The 25,508-nt window shown below is 51.7% G+C and overlaps 1 protein-coding gene across 1 annotated transcript in view; it reads right to left on the minus strand.

Moving 5' to 3' along the window:
* Nucleotides 1-448: 448 nt before the first annotated feature.
* ALPK2 (alpha kinase 2) overlaps nucleotides 449-25,508 on the minus strand; it is a 115,584-nt gene continuing 90,524 nt past the window's right edge. The window contains exons 9-13 of the mRNA XM_046025608.1: nucleotides 23,932-24,206; nucleotides 22,608-22,696; nucleotides 18,784-19,001; nucleotides 13,709-13,757; nucleotides 449-1,063 (exon numbers count right to left, since the gene is read on the minus strand). Of these exons, the coding sequence (XP_045881564.1) occupies nucleotides 835-1,063; nucleotides 13,709-13,757; nucleotides 18,784-19,001; nucleotides 22,608-22,696; nucleotides 23,932-24,206 (860 nt within the window). The 3' untranslated portion in view covers nucleotides 449-834. The remainder of the gene's footprint in view (nucleotides 1,064-13,708; nucleotides 13,758-18,783; nucleotides 19,002-22,607; nucleotides 22,697-23,931; nucleotides 24,207-25,508) is intronic.

A 25,508-nucleotide genomic window follows, 5' to 3' on the forward strand; every position in this document is an offset into this window, starting at 1 on the left:
GGTCCCCAGGAGCTGGGGTGCCCGAGCCAGGCTCTGTGCCCTCTTCCCGTGGCCTCCAACAGGGTCGGCCTTAGTTTTACAGAGCAGAGCCGTGATGGAACCTTCGCCGGGACGTAGGAATGGGGAGAAAACACAGATGCATCTGTGTCGCGCTCCACTAAGCTGAGTCGGAGGTCACCGAGTTACTAATCCTGGGGGGAGGCAGAATATAGCACAGATTCTAAGCAGCAAATGTCTGTGCCAAACTTTGCATCTCACACTCTTGGTTTAAATATGAATTTAATTAAACAGAGAATCACAGTCTGACGTGTGAAGAATGAAGGAAATGGCCTTGCCTGTTCGCAACCACCTCTGGCAACAACAGCACATTCAACACTAGCGGGACAACTTGACCCAATGGGGGAATTCTCGTCTTTCTGTGTATACAGCAGCTGGAGGCATCTAGAAATCCCCAGGTTAGGCAGGGGGGATGGTGTGGGGATGGGCTGTGGACAGACGCTCCTCAGCACCAAGTCCTTGACAACACAACCACGTGCAAACACACAAGCAGACAAATAACGTGACGTCAGTAGACACACTAACGGTGGGCACAAGGATGGACCGTCCTTCAGGAGGGACAGCTGACTCCGCCTCTCCGCACCTCTGGTCACAAGTCCGGCCCCGAATTCACTCCGAGGAGGCCAGCAGGCGGTGGGCTTGGAAGCAAGGTGGCACCAGGGCAGCCAGAAATGGGACGGTCACACCGCTGTGTGCGACGCAGGCTGCGCGTTCTCTCTCGAGTGGCCTCAGATTTCTGCCCACGAGACTGCGTGCGGCTGCCGGGCGGCCGGCGGTTCATAGGGGACAAGAGGTTTTCTTTTCGGCCGGGGTCCCGGGAGCCACCTTCCTGACGGGGCTGGAGTTGGGCTGAGTCTTGCTTCTACTGACGCTTGGCTTCTTCTGCTTCTGGCTGTTGTTCTGAAGTGACTTCAGCCCCAGCATTTTACAATACTTGTTACACTGGTGCAGCGCTTTGAACTGATCGATGAAGGTCATGGAGCAGTTGCCTTTAAATCCTTTGTACCTGTGAATTTGGGTAGAAGGACACGTACTTTTTAAGAACAGGACATCCCACCAGCTTTAACGGGGGAGACTAATGCACATGGAAAATACACTGATTCCTGCTCTAGGCGAGAAGGGTCGCATGTTTGCCACAACCATCGGCAGGAGAAACGGACCCTGTAGGACGGAGTAAAGGCAGAGACCCGCTGGCGTGCACAGTACAGACCCAAGGCCTGGGATTGCACAAGTGTTCTGGAAGCTTACGGTCCCACTGAAATAGCATGCTATTGCTCATTTTCTTTTAGTCATAGTGACGAGTGCTGGACCATCTTGCCAAAGTTTAGGTGTCTTGGTGGTCTGAAAGCCACCCCATCCCACTCAGAGGTTCTGAATAAAAAATTATACAGCTATCGGGCTGGAATAAATTAGTTTAGACCTTTCGATTCATAGTTAAGGGAATTTAGGCCCACAGTTTCTGGCACCAGCCAAGAAAACAAAGCAAGTTAGTACAAAAGCCAAGATAGGGTGCTGCCCTCAATCTTCCTTCTAGAGCAGAGCTCTGTCCTGTTTCACCCCTGCCCTGCTCCCCAGCAGGAGAAGAAAATGGGCCTTTGTCACTGGTGGGTTCTAGAAGGGACCATCCTGACCTGCCTCGGAGTAGTCTCAGGGGTTCCTCCTTTGGATTGGGACATTTAATACTCAAACTATAAATGACTGTTTTTCCACACCCCAATCACAGAAGGTTGGTGTCCTCCATGAGGGGACAAGTCTCCAGGCCCCCAATCTCCCCACCCACCAAGAAAGCCATTTGATGGGCTGTTGAGTGGATGAAATGAGAAAATCCACACAGACCACCCAGCTCAACACACGCCGTGCTGTACCGATACAGTTAATGTTGGTCGAGTTATTTGATGATCAGTATGATAATATTCTATCCTGTGGAAGGATGTGGAAGGCAAGATTGAAGGTGAGGGAGGTAAATGGGGGAGCAGGGCTGAACTTGGTATATGGAGTGATGGACATAATTTGCGAGGCCCCATACGAAGTGAAACCATGGCACCATGTTCAAAAATTAGGAAGACATTTGAGACAACGTTCAGCGAAGCCCAGGGTCCTTCTGGGCGCAGGTCCCGCCGGACCACCCAGAGAGCATGTCCCCAAAACCGGCCCCGCTGGATGGGAGAGCGCTCTGGCCACACCTGATTAATAGGACAAACAAGAAATCCGAACCCTTCCATCCGCTGGTAGGAGCCACAAAGGTGAACGAACCTGGAATGAATGGGGACCAGGACGGTGCATGTTTCCCTATGAAATCCAAGTGGGTTTGAAGCTGTTAAGGGAGTAAAGGGTTCCTTCCCTTCATCTCTGGGTCCAGAACATCAGGAAGCAGCTCTATCTTGACAAGTTTGTTGCAAATCCAGCCTTCTCCCTGCCTCTCCCTGCTTGTGAGGGACTGCCCTGCCCCCCCCTGTGAGCCCGCAGTCCATTTGCTTGTGAAAAATGGCTTGGCTCCTAAAAGCCAAGCTTCCTCATTGAAGGAAAAGTCTGGAGACGGGAGTTGACTCCAGCAGGGCAGAAACAATTCCACTGCCAACCATGTCATCTTTACGCCTCTATCATCTTCCGTAGGACCCGCGAGAAAGGCTGAAATGTCAGCCCCCTGCATCCCTCTGGTGCCTGAGCGCTCCCCGGCAGGACCCAGGCAGGACTCAAATCCGCCTCTCAGCCTGTGCTTGTCAGACCTGATGGGAAGCCCAACCCTGTCCTGCTGGAGGGAGGCTTCGCTCCTCATACAAACCAGGAAGGTCACGGGCTGGGGCAGCCCCCCGTCTAAGTGCACTTGTCACACAAGTCACGGTCACCTGTCTCAGGTGGACTTGAGGCTTTTAAACATTCAGACAACATCTAGTCTCTGCAGAGAAAAACCACTAATTCACACTTGGCGTGTCCCAGAAAATTTGAGAGTCCCTCCTTAAGCACTGTCTGGCCACTGAGTGTGTGACTAGCCCCTAGGAGCCCAGAGCTGTTCCCAGAAACCTGGCCCCTTCTTTTCCTTTAGATCCCTCTCTCGAGTCCTCACGGAAAGCCAGAGGAGCAGGGACTGAGGCTGGTTTTCACTGTAGTTGGCCGTGAACCCGTGGAGGTCCTAGAGAGAGAAGGCTGCTTTGCTTGGTCTAGGAGCCCCTTTCTCAGTCCCCACCTCAAGTGCATTTCAGTGAAGCCCTCCCTGACCCTATCCTCACTACAGGAAGAAACATCTCTGTCTTCCCTATATCTTTAGGAGAACTACATCCACTTCTCAGAATTCAAGGAATGTCTCACATCTCTGCACAGACTGTGATCTCTCCCAGGATACTACCTGATTCCCAGCATACCCGTCCAGGGGAGGCTTTTCAGTAAAGGTCAAGGGAAAAAAATGGACACCAGCCCCCTCCCCAGAGCTGCCTCACCTCAGCCCAGAGGGTCTCCAGACCACATTTCTGAACTTCTCTTTCTCTCTACGTCTAATTTTGGACCTTCAACTTGGCACGTCACGCAATAATGAACTTCCATCCCTCCCCTAGCTCAGTTGTAGATTTTTTCTGGTATGTAACATCTGCAGGATTAAAGATCTTTCTCCTTTCTCCGTCTAGTTTTGGTCTCAGTAAGGGTGCTGGACTTCTGCCATGGCTTCCTCATCTCTCAAACTCACAGCCATGGCCGATGCCTTAGGAAAAAACAAGGCAACATCCTTTGTGTTCCAAGATCAATTAACCCAGAGTGTTTCGAAGGACACAAAGCTCTCCTATAGTACCAAGCAATGGGGAATACAGGTTCTCCTGCATCTGGTCCCCCTTGCAAGCCCCATGTGCCATCTCCCACCAGCAGGAGTAGAGGAGACCCTGAATCTCAAGTAGGCTGACATCTCTCCAGCTTGACTCCCACGGTATTCAGCTCTGTTCTTGTTAGATGGATGTACCAGGTTGAACACTGTTCCTCCAAGAGGCATATCCCTCCTGGAACCTCAGAACGTGGTCTTATTCGGAAAGAGTGTTACTACAGATGTAATCAAAATGAGGTCACCCTAGAGGAGAGTGGGAATTTAAGCCAATATTACTGGTGTCTAAGCAAGAAGGGGAGAAAAGATACAGGCACACCAGAGAAGTACCATGTGACGACAGAGGGCAGAGACTTGAGTGGGAAATATACAAGCCTGGGAAGGCTGACGATTGACAGCCAGCTTGGGAAGCCAGGGGAGAAGCGTGGGGCACATTCTCCCTCACAAGCTCCAGAAGGAACCTGCTCTGCAGACACCAGCCTGAACCTCAGACTTCTGGCTTCCAGAATGTGAGAGAATATATTTCTGTTGTTTTAAGCTACTAGTCTGTGGTCATTTGTTATAGTGTCCCCGGGAATCTAACATAATGGAATAAAGAGGACCTTGTAGAAATTTTTCACATGTTTCCATAGAAAGCTTAGCTCTGTGGCATTTTACTAACTGGATCTTTTTATCCTTAACTTCAAATTAGTATGATTTTCTAGCCCATCACTTTATGTCTATCCGTCTGTCCTCCCTCATGACCTCTGTAAATAGGACCTACATTCATTCCACTGAACATTACACAATGGGGACTTTGCTTAATTTATGTTTCCCCTGGGATAGGAGTGGAGCATACAAATTACCCAGGGATCTTGTTAAAATGCTGGTTTGGGCTCAGTAGGTCTGGACTGGGGTCTGGGATTTTGCATTTCTAAGGAGATGCTGAGGAGATGCTGATCCCACTGGTCCAGGAACCCCACCTGGAGGAGCCAGGAAACGAAGTGAAGTATGATGACAACAAGTCACCCCTACTGTACCTTGGAGACACTTTTCTATTTAGATTGGAACACAGGCATATGGTTTGTTCGTGAAAGTTGTGTCCTACGACATCCTAGGAACATCCTATTTCCACAAGCCTGCCCCGACTCAGCATGGTGCTCGCTACGTATTGGCAGTCACGCTAGACCGATTTCTTGCTGAACAGCTCTTCCTCTTTTCTCTCATCTTGTTAATCAGACTCATACGAGAATCGCCAGCTGAAGCCATGGCTAGCTTCCCTCTCTCTCTCTCGGCTCATCACGACTTCCCTGTGCCATGGATCGCCTCCAAACACACCTGGAGAGGGGGAAGTAGGTGGAGACAAGCGGCAGAGACTCCCAGCTCTGGCTGTGTCGAACGAATTAAGGTTTTTGTCTGGCTTACTGAGGGGCCTGTTAAAGAAAACTTTGCAGGGCCAGAAGCAGCAATAGAGAATTCCCATACTTTGGGCAACCCTTTTAGAAGCCAGCCAGAGGTCATTTATAACGGAAGTTTTAGTTTGATATCCTTTCTGAAGAAACTTTTAATTTATAGGGAATGACTACAAGAACCCAGAATTCAGGTTGAGGATGGGGTGAGCAATTGAAATAAACCTCTGGTTTGGGGGGGCGTGTGTACAACAAAGCCAGGGTTGGATTTATGAGTAAATAGAACTGATCTACATGTACGAAAGGAGGGGCCCAGGCCAGCCCCCCACTCTGGGACCATCTGGTAATTCCTATAGTTCCGCCAACACCCTCTGTTTCTTTGTCAGTTCCTTCATGAGGCACCAGCTAGATGGCAGACGTGATGGGGGGGGGGTTAATAAGCATTATAAGGTGCGCCACCCTTTTCCAGAAGCCGGGCATCTTGTAGGGAAGACAAACACACAAACAATCACATTGTATGTGATAAACAACTACAGGAACCTGGGAGATGGGGCTCTCCCTACCGCGCAGGGAGTCCTGGCAGGACTCACACAGGAGGGACAGCTGGGGTTTATCTGGCAGAGGGAACAGTATGGGCAAAGACTGGGAGGACGTTCTGAGCAAGCGCAGGTCGTCTGAGGAGGCATGAGGCCAGAGGACGTTCGTGGAAGGCTTCGGGACCCATGCTCTGTAATTGTTCCGCGGGTCGGCATTTCCCGAAACACATTCCAAGGAGCAATAGTCCCACAAGATGCTTTGAAGTAAAAACTCATCCTGTGGTGTGAGCACCGCAATGAACGCTCTGTAATCTCTCTCCCTGCGCCCTTGGGCCTTGAGATCACCCACCGGCTCTTTAAGCACCGTACAAAGTCTCGCACCGAAGAGACACCTACACTTATCCAACCCAGGGTTTCCCAAGATTATTTGGCAACAGGAATCTTGTTTTCCCACAAAGCCCTTTTGGAAATGCTTCCCCCAAGGAGTCACCGAGCTCTTCGGGGGAGGGGATGCTGTGAGGTCACCGGATCTGTGTTTTCTACACCAGTTTGTTCTGAGGTTGTACGAGCTGATCTTCCTCCCTTTGGAGAGGCGACCTTCGCATCCCATCCCACAGGCACCATGGGAACCCTGGCCCAGCACCTCACCCACACTCTGGCCAGAGCCCCGCGGGGGCTCTCCTTGCTGCTGGCCCTGTTGGGCCGTCTCCCACAGCAGCCGCAGGTCAGTCAGAGCATGGGTGCACACAGCTGTTAGGTTTCCTGTCCCTGTGAAGCCTTCCCAGCTCCTCTGCTTGACTGACAGGCCGCCCTGCCCTCTCCTGGCCTGCCCTCGCCGCCCACTGTCTGCCCTGATACCTCCTCCCGGCTCCTCCCTCAGGCCCCAGGCTCAGCAGCAGCCAGCGAAGCCTCCATGGAAACCAGCCCTGGCGCTTTCTTCCCTGACAACCTCCCAGGCTGGGAAAAAAAGTGGAATCGTCAAGAGAGGAGGGCAAAGGTGACCCACGAGTCTGGTTCTCTCGTCCTGCTGGCATGGGCATCCTGGAAGCCTTGCACTCTTGCATGGTTCCTGCTCCCTTGCTGCTGGAGGAAACCCCCCCAAACAAGGAGGGGCTCTGTGCTGGGAGCCCCAGGGAGTGAGAACAGGAGGGGGGCCCTGGGGAGGGGAGGGAGAACCAAGCATCCACCATGGTCCCCGTTCTTGTGACCACGAGTCCCGTCCCCACAAACACACCAGAAGCAGGAAGAACTCTCCTTCGTATCTGAACCCCACACTCGAGTCAGGACACGGAGGGCCACAGAGGGGATCCTGGAGAGCAGACCGTTCTAACGGAGGCAGTCTGAGGGGCACCCATTGTCTTCGGCCCCAGAGCTGTGATTCCCAAAGCTCCCCTCATAACCCCAAATCTTAGCTGCAGAGAGGGGAGCCCCTTTAGGGCATAGGGCCGGGCAGTTGAGACGACAGGACATCAGCATTCCCACTGACGTGTCCCTGTCAGAGAGCATCCGGGTGTGGGCTGCCGGTGGAGGCCACGTTGCCAGTGTGCTCAGGGTGGGATGGCGCTGACCGTGGCCCCTTCTGCAGGTGACGAGCTCTGAAAGCCTCAGGGGGGGATTTCAGCTCCTCTGGAACATCACTCCACAGTGAGCCCCTCATTCTTTAAGGCGCACACACACACACACACACACACACACACACACACACCCCACTCCTTTTTCTAGCTACCTTCTAGAAATTTTCGAGTCTTCTATGGACAGACTTGGGCTGGTGGCATCTCTGCGGCACGTTCCCTCTTCCATGCCTGTAACCGGGCACTTTGCTAGGACCTTCCTGAAGGCTCTGAGAACTTCTCTCTCCACAGTCTGGTCTTCATCCAGACTCTTGTGAACCCTGACCTTTGTGGCCCTCAATTCCTCCTCACCTGCCATTTCCCCCCCTCCTGTCTTCCAGGCTGTCCCGCAGGGCCCATCTCAAACCCGCCCAGCTCTTTAGATGTTCTTTCTGCTCAGACTTGCCTCTGAAGCTGGGTGGCAAATGACAAGGACCCCGGCTGCGGGTCCCTCCAGATGGCCATCCTGGGGATGGCCGGGCTGGGGGTAGTGCCAACGAAGGCGGAGACCACCACAGGTCCAACTTCAGTCACTTCAACCAGCTGTCCTTTGCAAGACTTTTGGGCAAAGAACAGGAGACCACCATGCTATCCCCACTCCGTGAAGCGGTATGTCCTTGCTGACTCTGGGATCCAGGAGACCCTGAACGTACACCAACAGCATCGTTCATAGTGCCAGCCTTGCCAAAATTGGGAAAAAGTAAATGTTCTGTTTGTGGGCCTCCAGGCCTCCCTGATGGCCAAGACTGGCCAAACAAACCAGCCACTGGCCAAAGGCTTGATCAGATTAAAACAGGGTGCAGACTGCCTTCCAGGGTAGACGACACTGGGGGCCGTGGGGGAAAGCAGATCGTTACGGCGTAAGGTGTCTCTCTCAGGACCTGAGATACGGTCCTCTGAAGCCTGCATTGGCAAGTCAGCTAGACTGTGTGGGTTCTGTGGGGACACAGCCCTGCTGTGAGAAGCGCTTACGGGATGTCAGGAAATTCTGTCCCTGGATCCCTTTGTTTCCTCACCTCCTGGCAGATTCATGCATTAGTGGTCTGCCTGGGGTCACCACACACGTGTACACATACACACACTCACACACACACCACATGCACAAGCCTATCGTAGGGCTGTGTCTCTCGAATACAAATCCTGTTTCTTTGCACCCCTGAGCTTGTGTTGTCCTTCTTCTCCAAGTTCTCTCCAGGGTCTCAGACTGGTGGCTGCCGGTGGCCACACGAGGCTCCACAGTGGGCTGCTCTTGGCAGTGAGGACAGAGCCTTTTTTGTGGAGCTCGGTTGGACTGACTGTGGGAGTCTGTCCTAGTCCTTCGTCTTCTTCAGGGCTGGTAGGACGTGAGCTGGACATACCAACACCAGCAGGGTCCGCTTTCTCGGGACCATTGTCCTTATCAGGCTCCTGCCTTGACATAGGGCTCACCATCACCTCTTGTCTGCTCTCCCGCGGGGAGCAAGCCATTTGTCATTCTGTCCGGGGTCCCCTGAGTTTGGTTTCTGTGGAAGGGAGGCAGACATTGTCTCATGGCTTCTTTCTTTCAAGTGTAGAAATCTGAGATACTGGATGCTGGTCAGCCTGAGGACTGTCCTTTGGGGCCCTTCCTATCAGACCTAAGTGATCCAGGGCTTACTGACTGGAAAGAAATCTGCTCAGCGCACTCTTCTTTGTTCTACTTTAATCCCACGACATAAACTCAGCTTTTTTTTTTTTTTTGGAGACTATAAAGGGAAAACATATTGGCTCTGGTGCCCTCTGGTGGCGAATCGCCATCATGTCATCGCCCCAGAAATTCCCCGGCTCGGCGGGGGAGGGGCGCATGTTTGCAGGACCTACTGGGACACCCGCGGGTCAGCTCCCCTGCCCATGGCTTACGCAGGTTTTGATTTGGTGAAGTTAAATGTCTCCATCTCTAGTTACAGAATTAGGCGTTTTCCCTTTTCCCCTTCCAAGAACTCTACACGGCCAAGCAGTTTCAAATGGGGAAGATACTCAACTGTCCAGTCAGTATCTTGGGTCTGCAGAGAACCTGGGTTATTAGATGTGGTGACGGCGCTGTTGGCCACACTTTGTACTCCGAAGTTTTCGCGCTCACCACTGCTGGAAGACATGGGTACTGAGGTACAGGTGATGGGTTTCCAGAAGCTTCCTCTCGCTGGCTCCCAGGAGAGACAGGACATACTTCTGCCTTAAGGATCGTTCTAGCGGGTAAAGCAGCCTCAAACAAATAAGTCATGACTGTTCCTATTCTCTTTTATGAGATGGCAAATCACCGCCTTCAAAATCTTTGCATTCCCTCCGCCTTCACTCAACAAGAGGACAAGACAGGTTGCACGTCCTGGGAGGTCAGCACCCAAATACAGAGGCAGATTGAGACAGAAGGGACTATTTTCTTTAAATGACACAATGGCTTCTCTTCCTGCCAAAGATCCTAACTACTGCTGGCCAGAAAGGGTGGGCCTTAAGCTTGGGAGACCTCTTTCTTGCTCTTTTAAAAAAACCACAAGTGTATTGTTTATTATGTAAAAATGTTTTTTCCTAAGTTTATTTTTTCTAGTAATCTCTATACCCAACCTGGGGCCCAAACTCACGACCCCAAGATCAAAAGTCACATGGTCGGACTGAGACAGCCAGATGTCCCTGTTTGTTATGATGATTGTATTAATGATTAGTAAAGTAAGTTAGACTAGCCTCCCCATGCTTCTCCCATCCATGCTTCGTATCTTTCCAATGTGCTTAAAAGACCGTGTGTAATGTTGCCTACAGGAACACTGCTTCTTGGGGTGGAGCCCATTCCCCAGGCGCCTCCTTTTCCAGCAGGGATGAACTCAGCCCCCCAGGGTGTTTGCTAAGGATCAAAAGAAAGTGCATAATGGACACTCAGCTGTCAGTCCTCTCTCCTGCTCTCTGGAGACCCTCTGGCATGTGCAGTGCACCCCAGCCTCTTCCCGGGCTTGCGACCCTTCCCCCTGGAGTCTCCTTAGCCTCTCTTGGAACTGCCTTTGAATGAGAACCTTAAGGGTTCTGCCCTTTGCGCCCTGTGCTGCAGCTCTGGCTTTCCCTGGAGAGTCTTCAGTCGAATCTCAGCTCCGATGTTGAGGATCTGACCCTTTTCCTCGGGGTGCCTGCCAGCAGCCTGCCTTTCCCTGTACCTCCTGCTCCTCAACTGGGAAGTAAGAAGGCTGGCCCCGATTGTTGGTTCTCAGTCCAGACCAGAGGGGTTCCCAAGGGCCTCCGAAGAGATCTCCAATTGAGGGTCCCCCTTTTATCAGTTTTTTAAACTGGGCTTCTGAGAAACATTTCTTTGGGGTAAGAAGGTTGGGACTTAAGGAAAGTTTAAAGAAAAGTTTATAAAAAACAATGGACAAGATGATCTCACATCCCTTCAAAGCTCTCAGATGCTTCAGAACTCCCTTCTCTCCCATCTCCTCCCTGACCACTCCTGGGAGGGAAGGCCATAAGTAACATTTTAGAGACAACATTTTGCCCTGGGCTCCATCCATCAGCTCTTCTAATGGGTCTTGGGCACTTGTCCCAAGCCAGATAAGTCACATTAAAGCTGAGAACAAGACCAAGGGATTGGATTTCTTTTTAAATGAGGACCAAAATGTGCAAGTTCCCGGAAGCTGTTAAGATGCTTTTAAAAAGATGTCTTAAATAATCGTGCTCTCAAGCTTGTCTTAGTTTTTGAAACTTCTTGGGCAGATTTCTGTTTTGTTTTGGTGGAAAGTTGTTCTAAAGAATGGTATGAAATTTCCCTACCCTGGCGTCAGGCTGAGGCAAGAGGGAGAAAGGAGACCAATTGATCACACACGTACTCAGCTTCTGGGCCTGGATGTGGATTAACGGAAGTGGGGGGCTCCTCATGACAACCCTCTGTGTCTGCATTCTGTAGATCAGTGGCTTCCAGAACTTAAAATCACCTGACCAGGGACACCTTGGTGGCTCAGTCGGTTAGGCTCCCAACTCTTGGTTTCTGCTGGGGTCATGATCTCGGGTTGTGGGAGCAAGCCCTGCGATAGGGTCTCCGCTCAGTGTGGAGTTGGCTTGCCCATTTCCCTCCGCCGCCGCCCCTCCCCCACCCGGCTTACACGCTTGCTCTCCCCCTGTCTCTCTCTTTCTCAAGTAAATAAATAAATAAAATCTTGAAAATATTTTTAAAAAAATCACCTGACCACATATCCAGTAAGATAAGAACCAGCATTCAAACCAGGTGTGCGTGCTGGACTGAACTTCCAGTGTCCCACAGAGAACACTGTGGGAATCTGCTTTTCTTGGGCAATGCTTCTGAGGTCCAGAGAAATCCCTTCATAAGTAGCAGCACCATATGTTTTCTTCTCGAAGTGGGGGAAATTGTCCGGGGCAAAGGTCTAACTCGACAAGTGCGAGGACGGCAGGCGTGAGACGGCACTCTCCCACGCACACGCAGGATGCCTGGACACCCACGCCACGGGCCAGACAGACACCCATAACGCAAGAAGAAGCGAAATTGCGACTGGGAGAGTCACAAGTAAATGGCACGAGCACGATTTGAACCAGACTCTCTCTAAAGCCCTCCTTCTCCCGACTATACTGTACCCCTCCTGCCACGCTCTCCTCACATGCGCAAGGCTACAACCACGTTTCTAGACTTGTCTGACGTTCAGGGCTCTAGTCGGCCCTGGGGGTGCAGCACGGAGAGAATCCCCACACAAAACTGTCTCCTCCTGAGCCGCTCTTGAGAAGGAAAATACCCAAACTGTATCTTAGTTCTAAACCCATGTCAGAAGCTCTGTGTCGTCAGTGAGAACTTAGGGAGTCAGAGTCAATGATCTGGAGGTTAAAAAAGTCTCTCTTTCACTTTTATCCCCCCATCCCTCCACTGTACTCTGCCCTTCACTAAGGCTGAAGATGGGTCTGAAGATGGGTTTACTCGTCGAGGCTCCACTGATGCCGATGGGCAGAAATAGCCAGAAAGTTCTCGGTTAAGTCCTTAGCAGCTGTATGAGAGTAAACTCTTTTCAGGCCATTCTGTTTTCTCTGCTTCTGATGCTTTGACATCTGGGGTCTTGTTCACTGTGGAGAGACTGCCCTTCCCAGGGCTAGCCAGTTCCTAGAGATAGTAGATGACTGGCCTTCTAGAACAACTGTCCTATGCAAACTAGCCCATCTCAAGCCCTGTTCCCACCACCTCTCTCCTGGCGTCTCACAGCTTTCTTCACGGCACCAGGGCCGGACAAGGACAGCCCCTCCCCATCCCAGAGCCCGCTGACAGTTTTTCACCGGCCAATCCCAAGCTTGCTTTCCCTGCCTCACCCATTCCTTCCCTTCGAAACCAAATCAAAATTGTTGCTCATGCTTTCCCCACACTCCCTCTGCCTCCCAGCTGAGCCTGGTGCTTCCCTGTGTGGACCCCATGGCCCAGCCCTCTTGGGGACCATGAGCAACAAACCCTTCTTGGTGGCTGTTGTCTCCTTTTCCATCCAGAAAAGGACTGGCCTCCCCATACCTGAACAGTAATAATGCAAAAGCCATCCATCTCTTCTAAAAGTCATCTGTCCCTCTATTTCTTCCGTGTAACACACTGTCTTGGGACATGGGTCCAACTCAGAACTTCATGTTCACCAAGAACCACAAATCACCTGCTTTCTCCTCAGTGGTCCAGCAAAGCAGACAGAAGACACAGGCGTACAAGAGATAAGCCAGTAAGATGTTACCGTGCTGTCTGGGCATAGCCCACAGGGAACCAAGCAGTACCCACACTAAACTGGGAAACAAAGCCTCGCAAACACCAGAGTAACTCATCACAACTCTTCCCCTGTCGTTTGCTCCTGAAACTGCCTCAGGGAAGTGTGGGAGCCTCCTGAAGACTTTTTGGGATTGGGGGGGCACATTAAAAATATGTAAATTGAATTCACTGCGCTCAAATGCAAAGAAAAATTTTAAGAAGTTTCTAATAACGAAGCTATCAAAGGTAGAAAGATGGAACATTCATGATTAAAAGAAATTCCACTCATGTTGGCGTTGACCACCACTCCCCCCAACCCCAACCCCACTCTCCTGGAAGCAATTCATCTTGACTTGGTTTTCCTAGAGTTCTTTGTTTGTTTGTTTGTTTGTTTCAGTTAGAAAACAAATGTGTTTCCCTGGGAGAACAAAGCCCATAAATATTTTATGTAAGTGAGAGAAGCGAATTGAATTCATCCCAGGAACATTTGTCATCTGCAGTGAGGACAAGAAATCGACTTGGCCCCGTCAATTTCACAGTGTGTGCCCGGCAGGGGTTTGGAAGCTCAGAATCGAATGAGATGTGCTGGGGTTTTTTCTACTCACCCTTTAGCCAGTGTTGCTATGCCAACGTCCGTTAACTTCATTCCTACACCTACAGGAAGAGAGAGCAGAAATGGGATATTTGTTACCCGGGGCCCCTGGGAAAGGACAGGCCATGGATTCCCGGGGAAGGGGTAGCAACAGCCCACTTGCCTTCCTTTCCCACGTAAACACACGCTCCTCCTTGTTTCATCAGTAGAGGCCTCTTTCTGTCGACACGGAAGGCCTTTTGGACATACATCCAGCTTGGCAGGATGATAATGGGGGATGGCAGCCCTAGGACAGCAGCTTAGGGGAGTTGTGTCTCACGGGATCCAACGGTGGGGCCTGCCCCCCCCTCCACCCGCTGCCCTTTGTAGCTTGGGCAGCGATGTCCCCTGTGTGCCTGGCCCATCCCTGCTACGGGAGGAGGGAGGCCAGCAGCACTCTGCGCGGCTCTGAAGCTTGCTGCTTGCCCCACAAGCTCTCTCCCTAGAAGAGCTCCGACGGGGGACTGGTCTGCGCCACTGGGTCACCGTGTGGCAGGTGGCGAGCATGTGTGCGGAGGGTGGGGGGGGTGAGGTCAGCCGTGAGAGAGTTCAAGATGGCCCAGGTTCTGTTCCAAGCCAAACTCCAGACATGCCATTTCCCATCTCCATAAAGGTGGTTTCTCAATCAAGGAGGGAAGATTCTTGGGGTTGGCTCTGGGCCCAGGGATGTGCTCCTGAGTTATACATGGAGACTTGTCACCACTGGCCTGGAGATGCTGACCACTGTGACCCACGGTCTGACCCTTTGACTCATCCTAACCTCTACCCATTAAACCATGTGGGGGCGGTTACGAACACCACAGCCATCCTCACGGCTGCCCGAGCATCCCACTCTGGTTCAGCCGAAAGCCACAATATCCCTGATGGAAACATAAGAACACAGAAGGCTTTTCACCTCTGCCTCTCCAACAGGAACAGTCGAGAGAGTGGCTGAGGAACCAGGGACATAAAGAAAACAGAAAATCCTTCTGTCTTGCAGGGAGGGGAAGGGCAAGCGTTGCTGTCACCTGGGGCCACAGAGAAGAGCCAGGCTCTCACCCTGTCCCCGTCTCACTCCGCATCCCTGACCTCTTCCAGATCTGGAGGAAGACAAGTCTTTCCGACGCCTAGAGTGTGGATGGCCTCAGGCCTCTCCAGACTCTCCTTGCCAGGCCCAGGAGCAGTTTGGCTCCTGTCTCTCTGGGGTGGTGGCCATGGGCACAGGCTCCAACTCAGGGGGCCTCTGCCTCAAGGGCGCTCCTGCCATCTCATGCCAGGCCCCCCGTGGCAGAGCATGGGGTCCATAGTGCTCCCCACCAGTCTGTCTGGCTTGTCTGCTCCTCTCTTGCCCCTACCTCTTGTCCCCCCCAGGCCTGTGGTCACTGTATTCCCCACGGCCTGCAGGTGACCCGCTCACTGAGGGCTCTGGCAGCACAGAAACCGGTCTGGGCTGTGGACCAAGGAACCAGCGTCCTCTGTCTCCCAAGTCACCCCCGAGATCAGACGTGATGGCACCCGAGCTCCATGAGTCTGCACTCTGGGAGCGCTGCTTTCGGAGGCCCAGGAGAGGAACGCTAATGGGTTAATGCTCTGAGGCAGCAGCCTCTGCCCGGAGCATGGCAAAAACACTGGCCATGCGGCTCTTCAGGCTGGCGGGTCCGAGAGAAGCCGCTTTGGCGCATGCACCTGTGAGCTAAATCGGACCCGGCACTTTGGGGGGGGCCAGTGAGCATTTTAAAGTCCGCTTTTGCAGTGGGCGACTGATTCACCTCACTCTCCCAAAGCTGACAACTAGAACGTATGCGGAAGTGCTTCACGTAGCCTTTATTACAGGGGCTGCGCTAAAAAAAAAAAAAAAAAAGGCACCAAATTGTAAAAGCCCTCTTCGGACATCTTGTTTTTGTGGAACGCTGTATTTAAAAATCACAGCTCTGAGCTGCATTTTAGTCCAACTTCAAAAAGTCATTTGGCAAAAGGTCCTTGAACTTGTGGATTGCTTTTCCCGCCTCTCGCAATTACCAGCTATCACTTACAGTGGAGAAAAATAGAATATAATTTTGAAAAGGAAACGTCCCAGTTCAGCAATTCGCTGGCAGTTCAACCAAAATCTCCAAAGGGTAATAATTTGAATTCTAGTGTGCAGCCATGGGGGGTAGCGGGGGACAGTGGGTCGTTTCTGGTGGAAGGAAGTAGGCAGCATCAGGAATTTGTTCTCCAGAACTTGGGTTTTTGGGTCTTTGGGGTGACTGCTTCTTAGGAACCCTCGTGGTCTCAGCGGCGGGCAGATCTCAGTGCCCAACCACACGCAGGGCTTTCACTCCCAAGCTTGCCCAACAACCCCCCCAATCCTGTCAACAAGCTACGACTACGAGGGAAGGGATTGCTTTTAAGAGTCTGAGAAGGTCATAGTTGAGTTCGGGTTTATTTGTTGGTTTTCATCCTAGTTCCGGCATCTCAGTCAAATTAGAAAATGTACAGGTCTCTAGAGAGTGGATCTTCTCCACAACCACGATGACAGTAACGAGACTTTCCCCAGCAGCAGAGAGTAAAAACACTCCGTTAGACACGGGCCAGCGCAGTGGACCGCACACGCCGTTCACCGAGAGATGTTAACATTCCACGAAGCTTGTTCGCAGGTGTGCGGAGGTCCAGGGCGCTGCTTTTCAGCAGAAGTACTATACTTATTGCAAAATTAACTCTGAAGGAGAAAAGATGGAGGGGGGATTCCAGACCTACACAGCTGGAGCCTAACTAGAATAGCTGTGTATTAAGATCGTGTGCGTGCGTGTGTGTGCGTGTGTGTACGTGTGGCAGCGGAGTCTCCAAGGCAGCTGAGCAGGTATGCAGCCTCCAATAGGCAGATCAGCCCACCTGCAAGGCTCTGACCATGCAGCCCCCAGCTGGCCCTCAAGAAGGCCCTCACTGGTTGCTCTAATCTTGGGAGACACTTGGAAATCTCTTGCAAATTAGTCAACTTGCGGTTTAGTGGAAAGAGCTTGGGTTTTGGAGTCCGAAGCCACAGGGTAGGGTCTCGGACTCCTCTGCTTATTAGCTGGGTGACAGCAGGCCATTAAAGCATTGTCTCTAGGGCTCTGTTTTCTCATCCATAAAATGGGATCCTAATGTCTTCCTCCCAGACTTCTGTCTTCCGTTTGTCTTACGTCTTATGTCTTCCTCTTGTCTTATGAAGATCAGACAGAAATCATAGGAAAAAATGAGTACATACGCAAAGGGGGATCTCCCTGAACCTTTTTGCAACGTCTTATGTCTGTGTTTATTTCAAAATAAAAAGTTAAAAAAATCGGGGAACCCTCACTCGGTGGCAGTGCTGTGCTACGTGGCTTCCCAGCCTGTTTGAGCTCCCCAATACCCCCCACCCCCTCAGGTAAAGGACTGAGGCGCAGAGGGGGAAGTAACTTGCCCAAGGCTCACAGCTAGGAAGCCGTGGGAACAGAACCCGGAGGCGGTCTTGCTCCTGACCACCAGCTGTAACAAGAGCCGGAGATCCTCATCTGCCACAAGCTCTGACATACAGCGGGCATGCGATTATAGCTCAGATTTCTCTTCACAGTATTATTATTTGGAAAGGAAGAGGAAAAGGAAAACCTTTGTGGTAGAAACTGTTGGTGCCCCACCCACCGTCCTCACCCTACCCACTTCCGTGCGCTCTGGCTCCCCCTCCCTCCCCGTGCCACCAGCATCTCTTTGCCTGAGGTCACAGGAGCCTGCTTTGCTCAGCTTGGCTTGTCCCGGGCAAGTGGCAAGTTCAGGGGCATTAACACCCGCACCAGGAGTAACTGCCCGGGGCATTAACACCCGCACCAGGAGTAACTGCCCACTGGTAGCTAAAGACAACGGGTGTATAAATACCGCTGCTCCCTTACTCCTTGTGTGAGATAAGTCTGAGCGGCCCGCCGTGCTCTGCACAGGCTCCCAGAGTCTCCCCAGCAGGCGGGAGCTTTAGTGACCTGCAGCGGGAACTGGCTGTGTTCTAAGGTCCCCTATTAGCTGCCATCCCACTGCCTGTCATACTCCTCTCTCCTACCAGGGTCGCCTGGGATCCCCTCCCCAATATTTGTACCTGAACACGAGTGTGCAGGAAAGGACTCACCTTGCCCAAATAAAGGCTCGATCCCCACCCAGCTCCTGAGAGGTAACCTCCCAGCCCGGGAATGACCTGCCTGGTAAGACCTTCTTTGTCTACCTGGGGCGGTGGGTGTGACCTCTGGAGAGGCTAAAGACCAAAGGCCATTTTGGGACGCGTTATGCCTATGGGACAGATCCCCAGTAAAAACTCTGAACACCGAAGTTTGGGCGGATTTCCCTGGAAGGCAATTGGCATGCACCTGGCCACACACATCATTGCTGGGAGATGTTAGCACTGTCTACACGGCTCCACTGTGACAGGACACCTGGAAGTTCCCCCAGGCCTCCCCCTGTCTCTGCCCCACGAGCCTCTTCATTTTGCCAATTTGAGTCTGTATCCTTTCACTGTAAGAAACCATAACCAAGAGTGTAAAGGATTTTCTGAGTTCTGTGAGTCCTCCCAGCAAATTAATGAAACAGAAGGAGGTCTTGGGGAACCTCAAACTTCAACTTGTCTCGGGAGGTCTCTCTGGGTACCCTAATTCTCACAGCCCCACTTCATAGGAAAAATGCACTCCCATCGATTTGCATATAGATTGAAAACGTGCAAACTAGCCAGCAGGGCTTGACAATCTAAAGCAACTGCCCTATTCAGAACGAATGATTACATCTTAATTTATCTTTTGGTACAGTCAGATTTTCCTCTATATTTCTGAATTGCCCCTATAGAGGACAGAACAATCAAGCCAGTCTTCGGTCACCTGTGGTAATTGGCGTTATTGGCGTGAATTATTATAATACAGTCTATTACTCCGGTTGGCTGGTCATGTCAGGCTTGTTTCTGATGAGACATTAGTAACACCTCCTGCTGGTAAAGATGCTTAAATGCATCCGCCAGACCTCCCCCTCTCCCCCCATCCACACCCCCGGGAACATTCCAGGCCCGCTGCACCCCTGCAAGCCAGGTCAGGCTGCTTTCCTCACCCTGCATGTCCGTGACCAAGAGGCAGCCACTTGTCTTCTGGTATACCCAGTGCTGGAAGGTACAGCACTTCTGACCAGCCTCCGAGTCTCTCCTCAAGAAGTTGATCTCCTTCCCATCCCTGATGGAATACTTCACGAACTCGCCGATCAGCTCCTCCTCCACGGTTGCGTACGGGATGTTGTTCTCAGGGCGATGGATGAGGAAGATGGGAATTATCCTGGAAGGCAAGACAGCACGGCCACATGTCACGTTCTCACCTGGAAATGGAGACTGAGGGCGTTCTGTCTTCTCTTGGGGGAAGCAGGTGCGGAACACATTCCCGACTCCACTAGATGTAGGCAGACCCCCGACCACAATGACTGCTCAATAGGTGGGAAGATATATTTCCGTCTCATTTGTGCCTAGAGTGGGTCGGAAAGCGCTCCTTGGGATGGGGTTTGACTGCCCATGTAGGAATGAATGTTTGCATTGCAGTCCAATCTCAGTGACCCACTGGCCATGTGTCCATCCATCAGATCTCCTTCCTTCCTTCCTTCCATTCATTCAGAAATATCCATTCAGTGGTTTCTATGTCAGATAGTCTTCTGATGCTGTTCCAGAAAACAGCAAAGAAAACAGAGGCTCTGCTCTCAAGGATCTTACATTTAAATGAGGGAGACAGGCAATAAACAAGTCAATGGATAGTGCTAGGGGCTAGGTGAAAACATAAAGCGTGGAAAGGTGCTAGGTAGCACAGGGGTCAGGGAGGGGGATGCTGTTTTACTGAGGGAGGGCAGAGGAGGCCTTGCTAAGAAAGAACTTTTGAGCAGAGACCTGTAGGAAGGGAGGTAGGGAGCCATGAGGGCATCTATGGGAAGAGCATTCTAAGTAGAAGGAACAACAAAGGGAAAAGGCGTCAGTGCAGGAGAATTCTTGGTGGGCTCCGAGAGCAGGGCGGGGTCTGTGTGGCTGGAGTAGGGGCAGCAAAGGGGAGGGGGTAGCAGGTGGGTGCAGAGAGGGAGCGAATGGGAAGCCAGAACCTGTGGGGTCTGGGAGGCCATTTGAAAAATCATTCGGATGAGAAGCCACTGGAGGGTCTTGGACAGAGGAGTGCCGCAATCACACATCCTTGTGGCAGGAGGAGTCTGCCGCTCTGCGGAGAAGGGGCCGTGCGGGGGCAAGGGCAGAGCAGGGAGATCAGGCGGCACACTGCACAACAGTGACGGCAGCCCCGGGGGAAAAGGGATGCATCCAGACTGCGGTTTCCAGTACAGCCCATTCGCTGTCAGCACCTTAGATGGTATTTCACACCTGCTCCTCTCCTCCCCAGCCGTGGTCTTGCTTCCTGTTTTACCGTGAAGACTGAAACACTCAGAAGAGAGCTTCCCCCTCCCGCCCCCGCTTGATGGATGAAGCCTCCTTGCTCCCTCCCCCCTGTGCCTCTTCTCCCCCTGGGGTCCGGGTCTGGCCAACCCCTCTAATGCTCAGGGATGTTTCTCCAGCAAGTTCTCCCGCTTCCTCCACCCACTTTTCCCTCTAAGAAGCATCCTTGCCAGGGGCCCAGTGACACGCTGGGACAGCTCTCAACCCATCGACAACTGACTCACGGCTGACACCCAAACTCAGGTCAGTTTAGCCTCACGGTGGGCGATCCCTCCCCTCCCATTCGCCCTGGAACCCCCTCACAGAGGCGTGTCCACTAACGAAGGGCACCAGCAGCACCCGTGTGGCTGAGTCCAACAGTCTCCTCTGCGCCCGTGTCTTACGCGCCCTCAGTGGCACTGTACACAGCTGAGCTCTCAAAGCACCTTCCCGCTGCTTCCAGAAACTCACTTCCTCTTGGTCTCCTTGCTCCACTGGCTACGTTCTTCCTGTCTCCTTCGCTGGATCCTCATTTCTCCCCAGCCTTTAGAGAGAGCTCTTCTCTCTCTGCCCACACCGGCTAGTGACCTCCTTGCTTGAAGGACGGTCTGTACGGCGACGGTTTCCACATTTATATCTCCAGTCCAGACCTCTCCCCTGAGTTCCTGACTCACGTGTCCAGCCTCCTGCTCTTTCTAATCGATGTCTAAAAGGCATCTCAGACTGAACCCAGCCCAAACGGAACTCCTCACGTGCCCCAGACTCCTGTCTCGGCCCCACCTCGGTGACTGGCGACTCACCCTCCCATTCTTTCCATCCAATAAACATCTCCCCAGTAGCTTATGCCAGAATCTCGAAAACTCACCATGAGAGAGACACAGCCCTGTTTTGCAAGGACAGCCGCTGGGGAGAGGTCTGCGTGTGAGTGTGTGCATCTGTGTGTGTTTTGTGTGTGTGTGTGTTTTGTGTATGTGTGTGTGTGTGTGTGTGTGTTTCCCAGTGTGCAATCCTCTGATTCTGGTCCAATGAGCAGGGGATCAGGAGCAGGTGCCTTTGTGAGGACCCCTATCCTTCCATATGTTACCATTCATACACTCACAAATTCGTCCCCCATAAGGAAGGGACAGGTGTTTACACACCAAATGTCCTCATCTATGTTCAGGCCAGCGGCATATACGTGGGGCTGCCGATGACGCTCATTAGCCCCGTGTCCCTCACGAGCATAAGCCCTTCTCAAGTCCCTGCACCGATCTTTATATCCACAATTTTGTGTTGTTTTCTTTAGAAAGCCCCCAAACTGTGGTGTCAAGTCACACAAAACTTGGGCGTGCCCCACCCGAGGGTGCCGTGGTCTTGTGCGTCGTGGACAGCTCACTCAACTGACCCTCTTCCTCCTTGAGAACTGACGGGGGCAGACACAGGGAAGGGGGCCGGAGAAGAGAGAGAACGTGTGAGTGCCTGTGACACGAAGCCGTCACTCACTCCAGACTGCGGTTTTAGGGGAGTTAACAGAAAAGCAATTGTGTATTTTCTTTGCATTATGTTAATTTTCCTTGAAGTTGCTGAGAGATGCCTGTGAACTAAATACATATGCTAAGCATTTCCTGGCCAAGAGCAGAAAGCACTGGACTTTCTATATGACAAGCCCGACACACCGCCTCAGGGAGAGTATGTTTGCCCCTTTGTGAGCTGACAGCGTCAATGAAGGCAACGATTCCTTCCTTCCTTCCTCTCCAAGTTTCTACGGACACACAAATGACTGTCGTGTCTGAAATTTCCAATGTGCCCTGGCATACCTCTTTCTCTTTCCACTGAAACCCCCACATATGATCTCAACCAGAGGGGCAGGCTAGCAACCACAAGTTCCAGACCCCCAAACATCTGCTTGGGGCAGTCCATACTCAGCCAATGAGTGGATGAAAATAGTCAGTGTGATTCCTCTCTGCAGGGTTCCAGGAAAGGGGGGTACGTTCCTACACTGCTGATCCCCAATTCACTCTTCTCAGACACGGCATCATACTTTATTTTCACCGTAGGGTAATTGTTTTGTGATAGTCTCGTGTTCTCTTGGGCGGGCTTATTGTTGAGACACTGTAATATCCATGAAGTAGACACTCTTTCTTTTCTATTTAACATGATACATTTATCCCATTCATTTTCTACCCAATTCTTTTCTATTTGATACGATACACTTATTGAATTCACCTCTCCATCCATCTACCCATCCTTCATCCATCTATCCGTATAAACGTACATACGTATGTGCATTGATTTAAAGAATATGTATCAAATCTCTCTCTGTAAGCCTCTGGCAACCTGGTAAGGAACAGGATAGCAGCCACGTGTGTTTTCGTAGCTCCCAGACAGAAAGACCAGATGAAATGCTTGTCCTGCCGGTCCTTCTCACCCTCTCCTCCCTCCAGGCCACCCAAGTGCCCGACAAATCCCAAGTGAGAACACGAGAGCAGGTAAACACACTTACTCTGGCACTTCTCCAAAGCCCTCCAGAGGCTGTGCTTCGGCAGCGTAGATCTGGGCATAGTGTCTGGCGGTGTTTTGGACATAGCATTCCTACATCACCCACACGCATGGGAAAGACAAGTGATTAGAGGAAATTCAGAGTTGCGGTAAAGCTCATCAGATTTCCTGAGGTGGGTCAAGCCAATGGATTCCCAAACCCAGCCATCCCCTAGTTGGGGGCCCAGAAGTTAACAATGATTGCTATACTGCTGCATTGCTACAGCCTAGAGTTGTCCACCTGAAGAGCCTCTCTGAGACCTGAAGGAACTCTCTAGGTAAAGCTCAAGCGGTCTCTGGGGCCAGGCATCCTGAACTAAAAAAGTTGTAGAACGTGCATGGCTGAAATTCACCCTGGGCTAAGGGGCCTGGCCCCAGGGCAGGATGTCAGGTAAAGCTTGGGACCTGCTGGGCTGCCCGTGAGCTCTCCCATCTGAAGTCTTCCTCAGGGGTGTGACGAGAGTTGTGGGTAGTGAACACCTTGACAAGACTGTTTGCCCTGGAAAAGCAAACTGGATTCTGCTTTCCACTCTGTAGGGCCCCTCCAAGAGGGAGTCTGGATGCCAGGGCTTTTCCCTGACTGGACCCCGGTGGTTCTTGAGGCGGAAGGAGGATGTCGTGAAAGAATAGAAAAAAGAACGGTTGACTGGGAGAAAGGAATACAATTGGCAACATCCTATACTCAGAAGAGGGGCTGCCTTCATGAGCCGCAAGTCCCACCTGACATCAGCACGTCTGAGACCATCCCGGATGGCTACTGCTTGACAGTACCCAGGATTCATCAAAGTCTAACCTAACTGTTCTCCAGGGAACCGTGTTAGAAGGGCACCTCGCTTGTGCCAGAGCTAGCCGCAGCATCCCAAAGCTTGGCCGGTGCTGGTGTCAAGAGTGAAAGGGAGGGGGAGGCAGGGAGGGAAGCCCAAGCTCTCTTCTTGTCTCCATTCTGTGACTCAGTAACATAGGGAGGTGTGAACTTAGCTGGAGTCTTGGCTCAAACTCAGAAAGGCAGGAAACAGGACAAAGGCTGGATCTTCTGATTATACCCCACACCCCACCATAAACCAAACCAAAGCAAAGCAATCTAGAAACTGCTCTCTTGGGGATGCTTGGAGATGCTGGCAGCCCGTGTAGCTTGCATATGTCCTGTGTCCAAGTGGACTCAGACCTTCAAGGACCTCATGGGGCACCTTAGGAGCAGAACAGATCCCAGGTGGGGTCAGAATCAGGGAGGGACCTCCAGACTCAGGCTGAGTCCCATCCAGCTGACTCTTCCGGGCAGGTGGACCCACCTGGGCAGCGAGTTTGTAGTTCCTCTGGATGAGCTCGTCGTTGTTTCTGGTCCCATAGGCAACAGCGTTGTGCACTTTGAGCACGCAGGCGTGGCCGGGCTGGAAGACGGGCATGAGCCCCCGCATCACCTTGCTGCGGAAGGCCTTCCGGTGGACGCCTTCGCCGAAGTGCAGCTCCTCTGTGGCAATCTGACCACGCAGGTGGTCCCCGAAGTAGCTGTCGCTGAGGAAGTCTTCTCTGAAGATGAGCTGGCTGAATTCGATCTCTTCACATCCTGAAACATAGCTCGCCTTTAGTTAGAAGACCCCTCCAAGGCTGTTTCTCGGCTAACGGGTGTTCCCACACAGGGCTGAGGGCAAGGCTGGTCTGTACAACCCGGACGGGAAACCACACTCCGCACGGAGGCCCAGCTCAAGGAGGAGATGGTGGGGAGAGGGGGGTGAGCCCTCCAGGGGGTGGGGGAAGACCCATGCGAGGCCTCCATGGAGCCAGGGAGAGGGGAGAAGACTGGTTGGGGCAAGGAAAAGTAGTTTAGATAGGTATAGTTCAGACAGTACAGGTTTTTTTTTTATAAGTTAAATTTTAAAATTGGATCACAAAAATGAAGAAGCGGTGTTTTTTAATATAACCCAAATCTCAATTCTAGTTACGTGATTAATTTCATGTTTCCTGAGCTCCCCAGGAAAAGAGTTTAGGTAGACCTGGGACCGTAAAAGGTCATTAAAGGCAAGTTGAAAAGACAGGTGAAGGGTGGAAGATGGAGGAGGGACCAGTGATAAGATGTGATAGATCGATGCTTCTCAACCCTTCTTCTCATGATTGCCCTTTGAAAGGAGTTTTTTTAGACTTTTTTTCAAATTGCCCCTACCCCGAAATTTTCATTCCACACGTGACTGTATATCTGTGTACGTACTATGTGTTTATCTGTGCTGCCCACACAATCGGAGTGCAGGGTTTGGTTTGGTTTAGTTTTTCCTCCTTAAGAAGCAATGTTTGCCTTCTCGGGAGCAAATACTGCTTCCCTGTGTTGAGAATGTCTGTGGTAGACAAAAGAAATAGGCAGACAGGGGGGCGTGGGTGGCTCAGGGGGTTAAGCACCTGCCTTCAGCTTGGGTCATGATGCCAGGGTCCTGGGATCAAGCCCCTGTCAGGTTCCCTGCTCAGTGGGGAGCCTGCTTCTCTCTCTCTCCCTCTGCTATCCCCTGCTTGTGCTCTCTCTCTCTCTTTGTGTCAAATAAATAAATAAAATCTTTAAAAAGAAAAAGAAAGAGGCAGACAAAAACCAAACAGTAAAAGGAACTGTCTCTGAAGAAACACTGAAATAAAAGTCTAATCATTTTGGATTTATTTGTAAAAAGAAAAGTAGAATTATTTTTCCAGCACCAGCTTTCTTCAGATTTGATTCTCCATGTTTCAGGTGACAATGGGTGCAATCAGAAGGCTCCCTTTTAACCCACTCAGCCACCCAGGTGCCCCCAGAAGGCTCCCTTTTAAACTAGAGATGAGCAGTCAGCATTCTCATGGGCTGACAGAAGAAAAGAAGACCGTTGTCAGTGAAGTAAGTTTGTTTAGATTT

The sequence above is a fragment of the Meles meles genome, chromosome 12, assembly GCF_922984935.1.
Source record: "Meles meles chromosome 12, mMelMel3.1 paternal haplotype, whole genome shotgun sequence".
NCBI lineage: Eukaryota > Metazoa > Chordata > Mammalia > Carnivora > Mustelidae > Meles > Meles meles.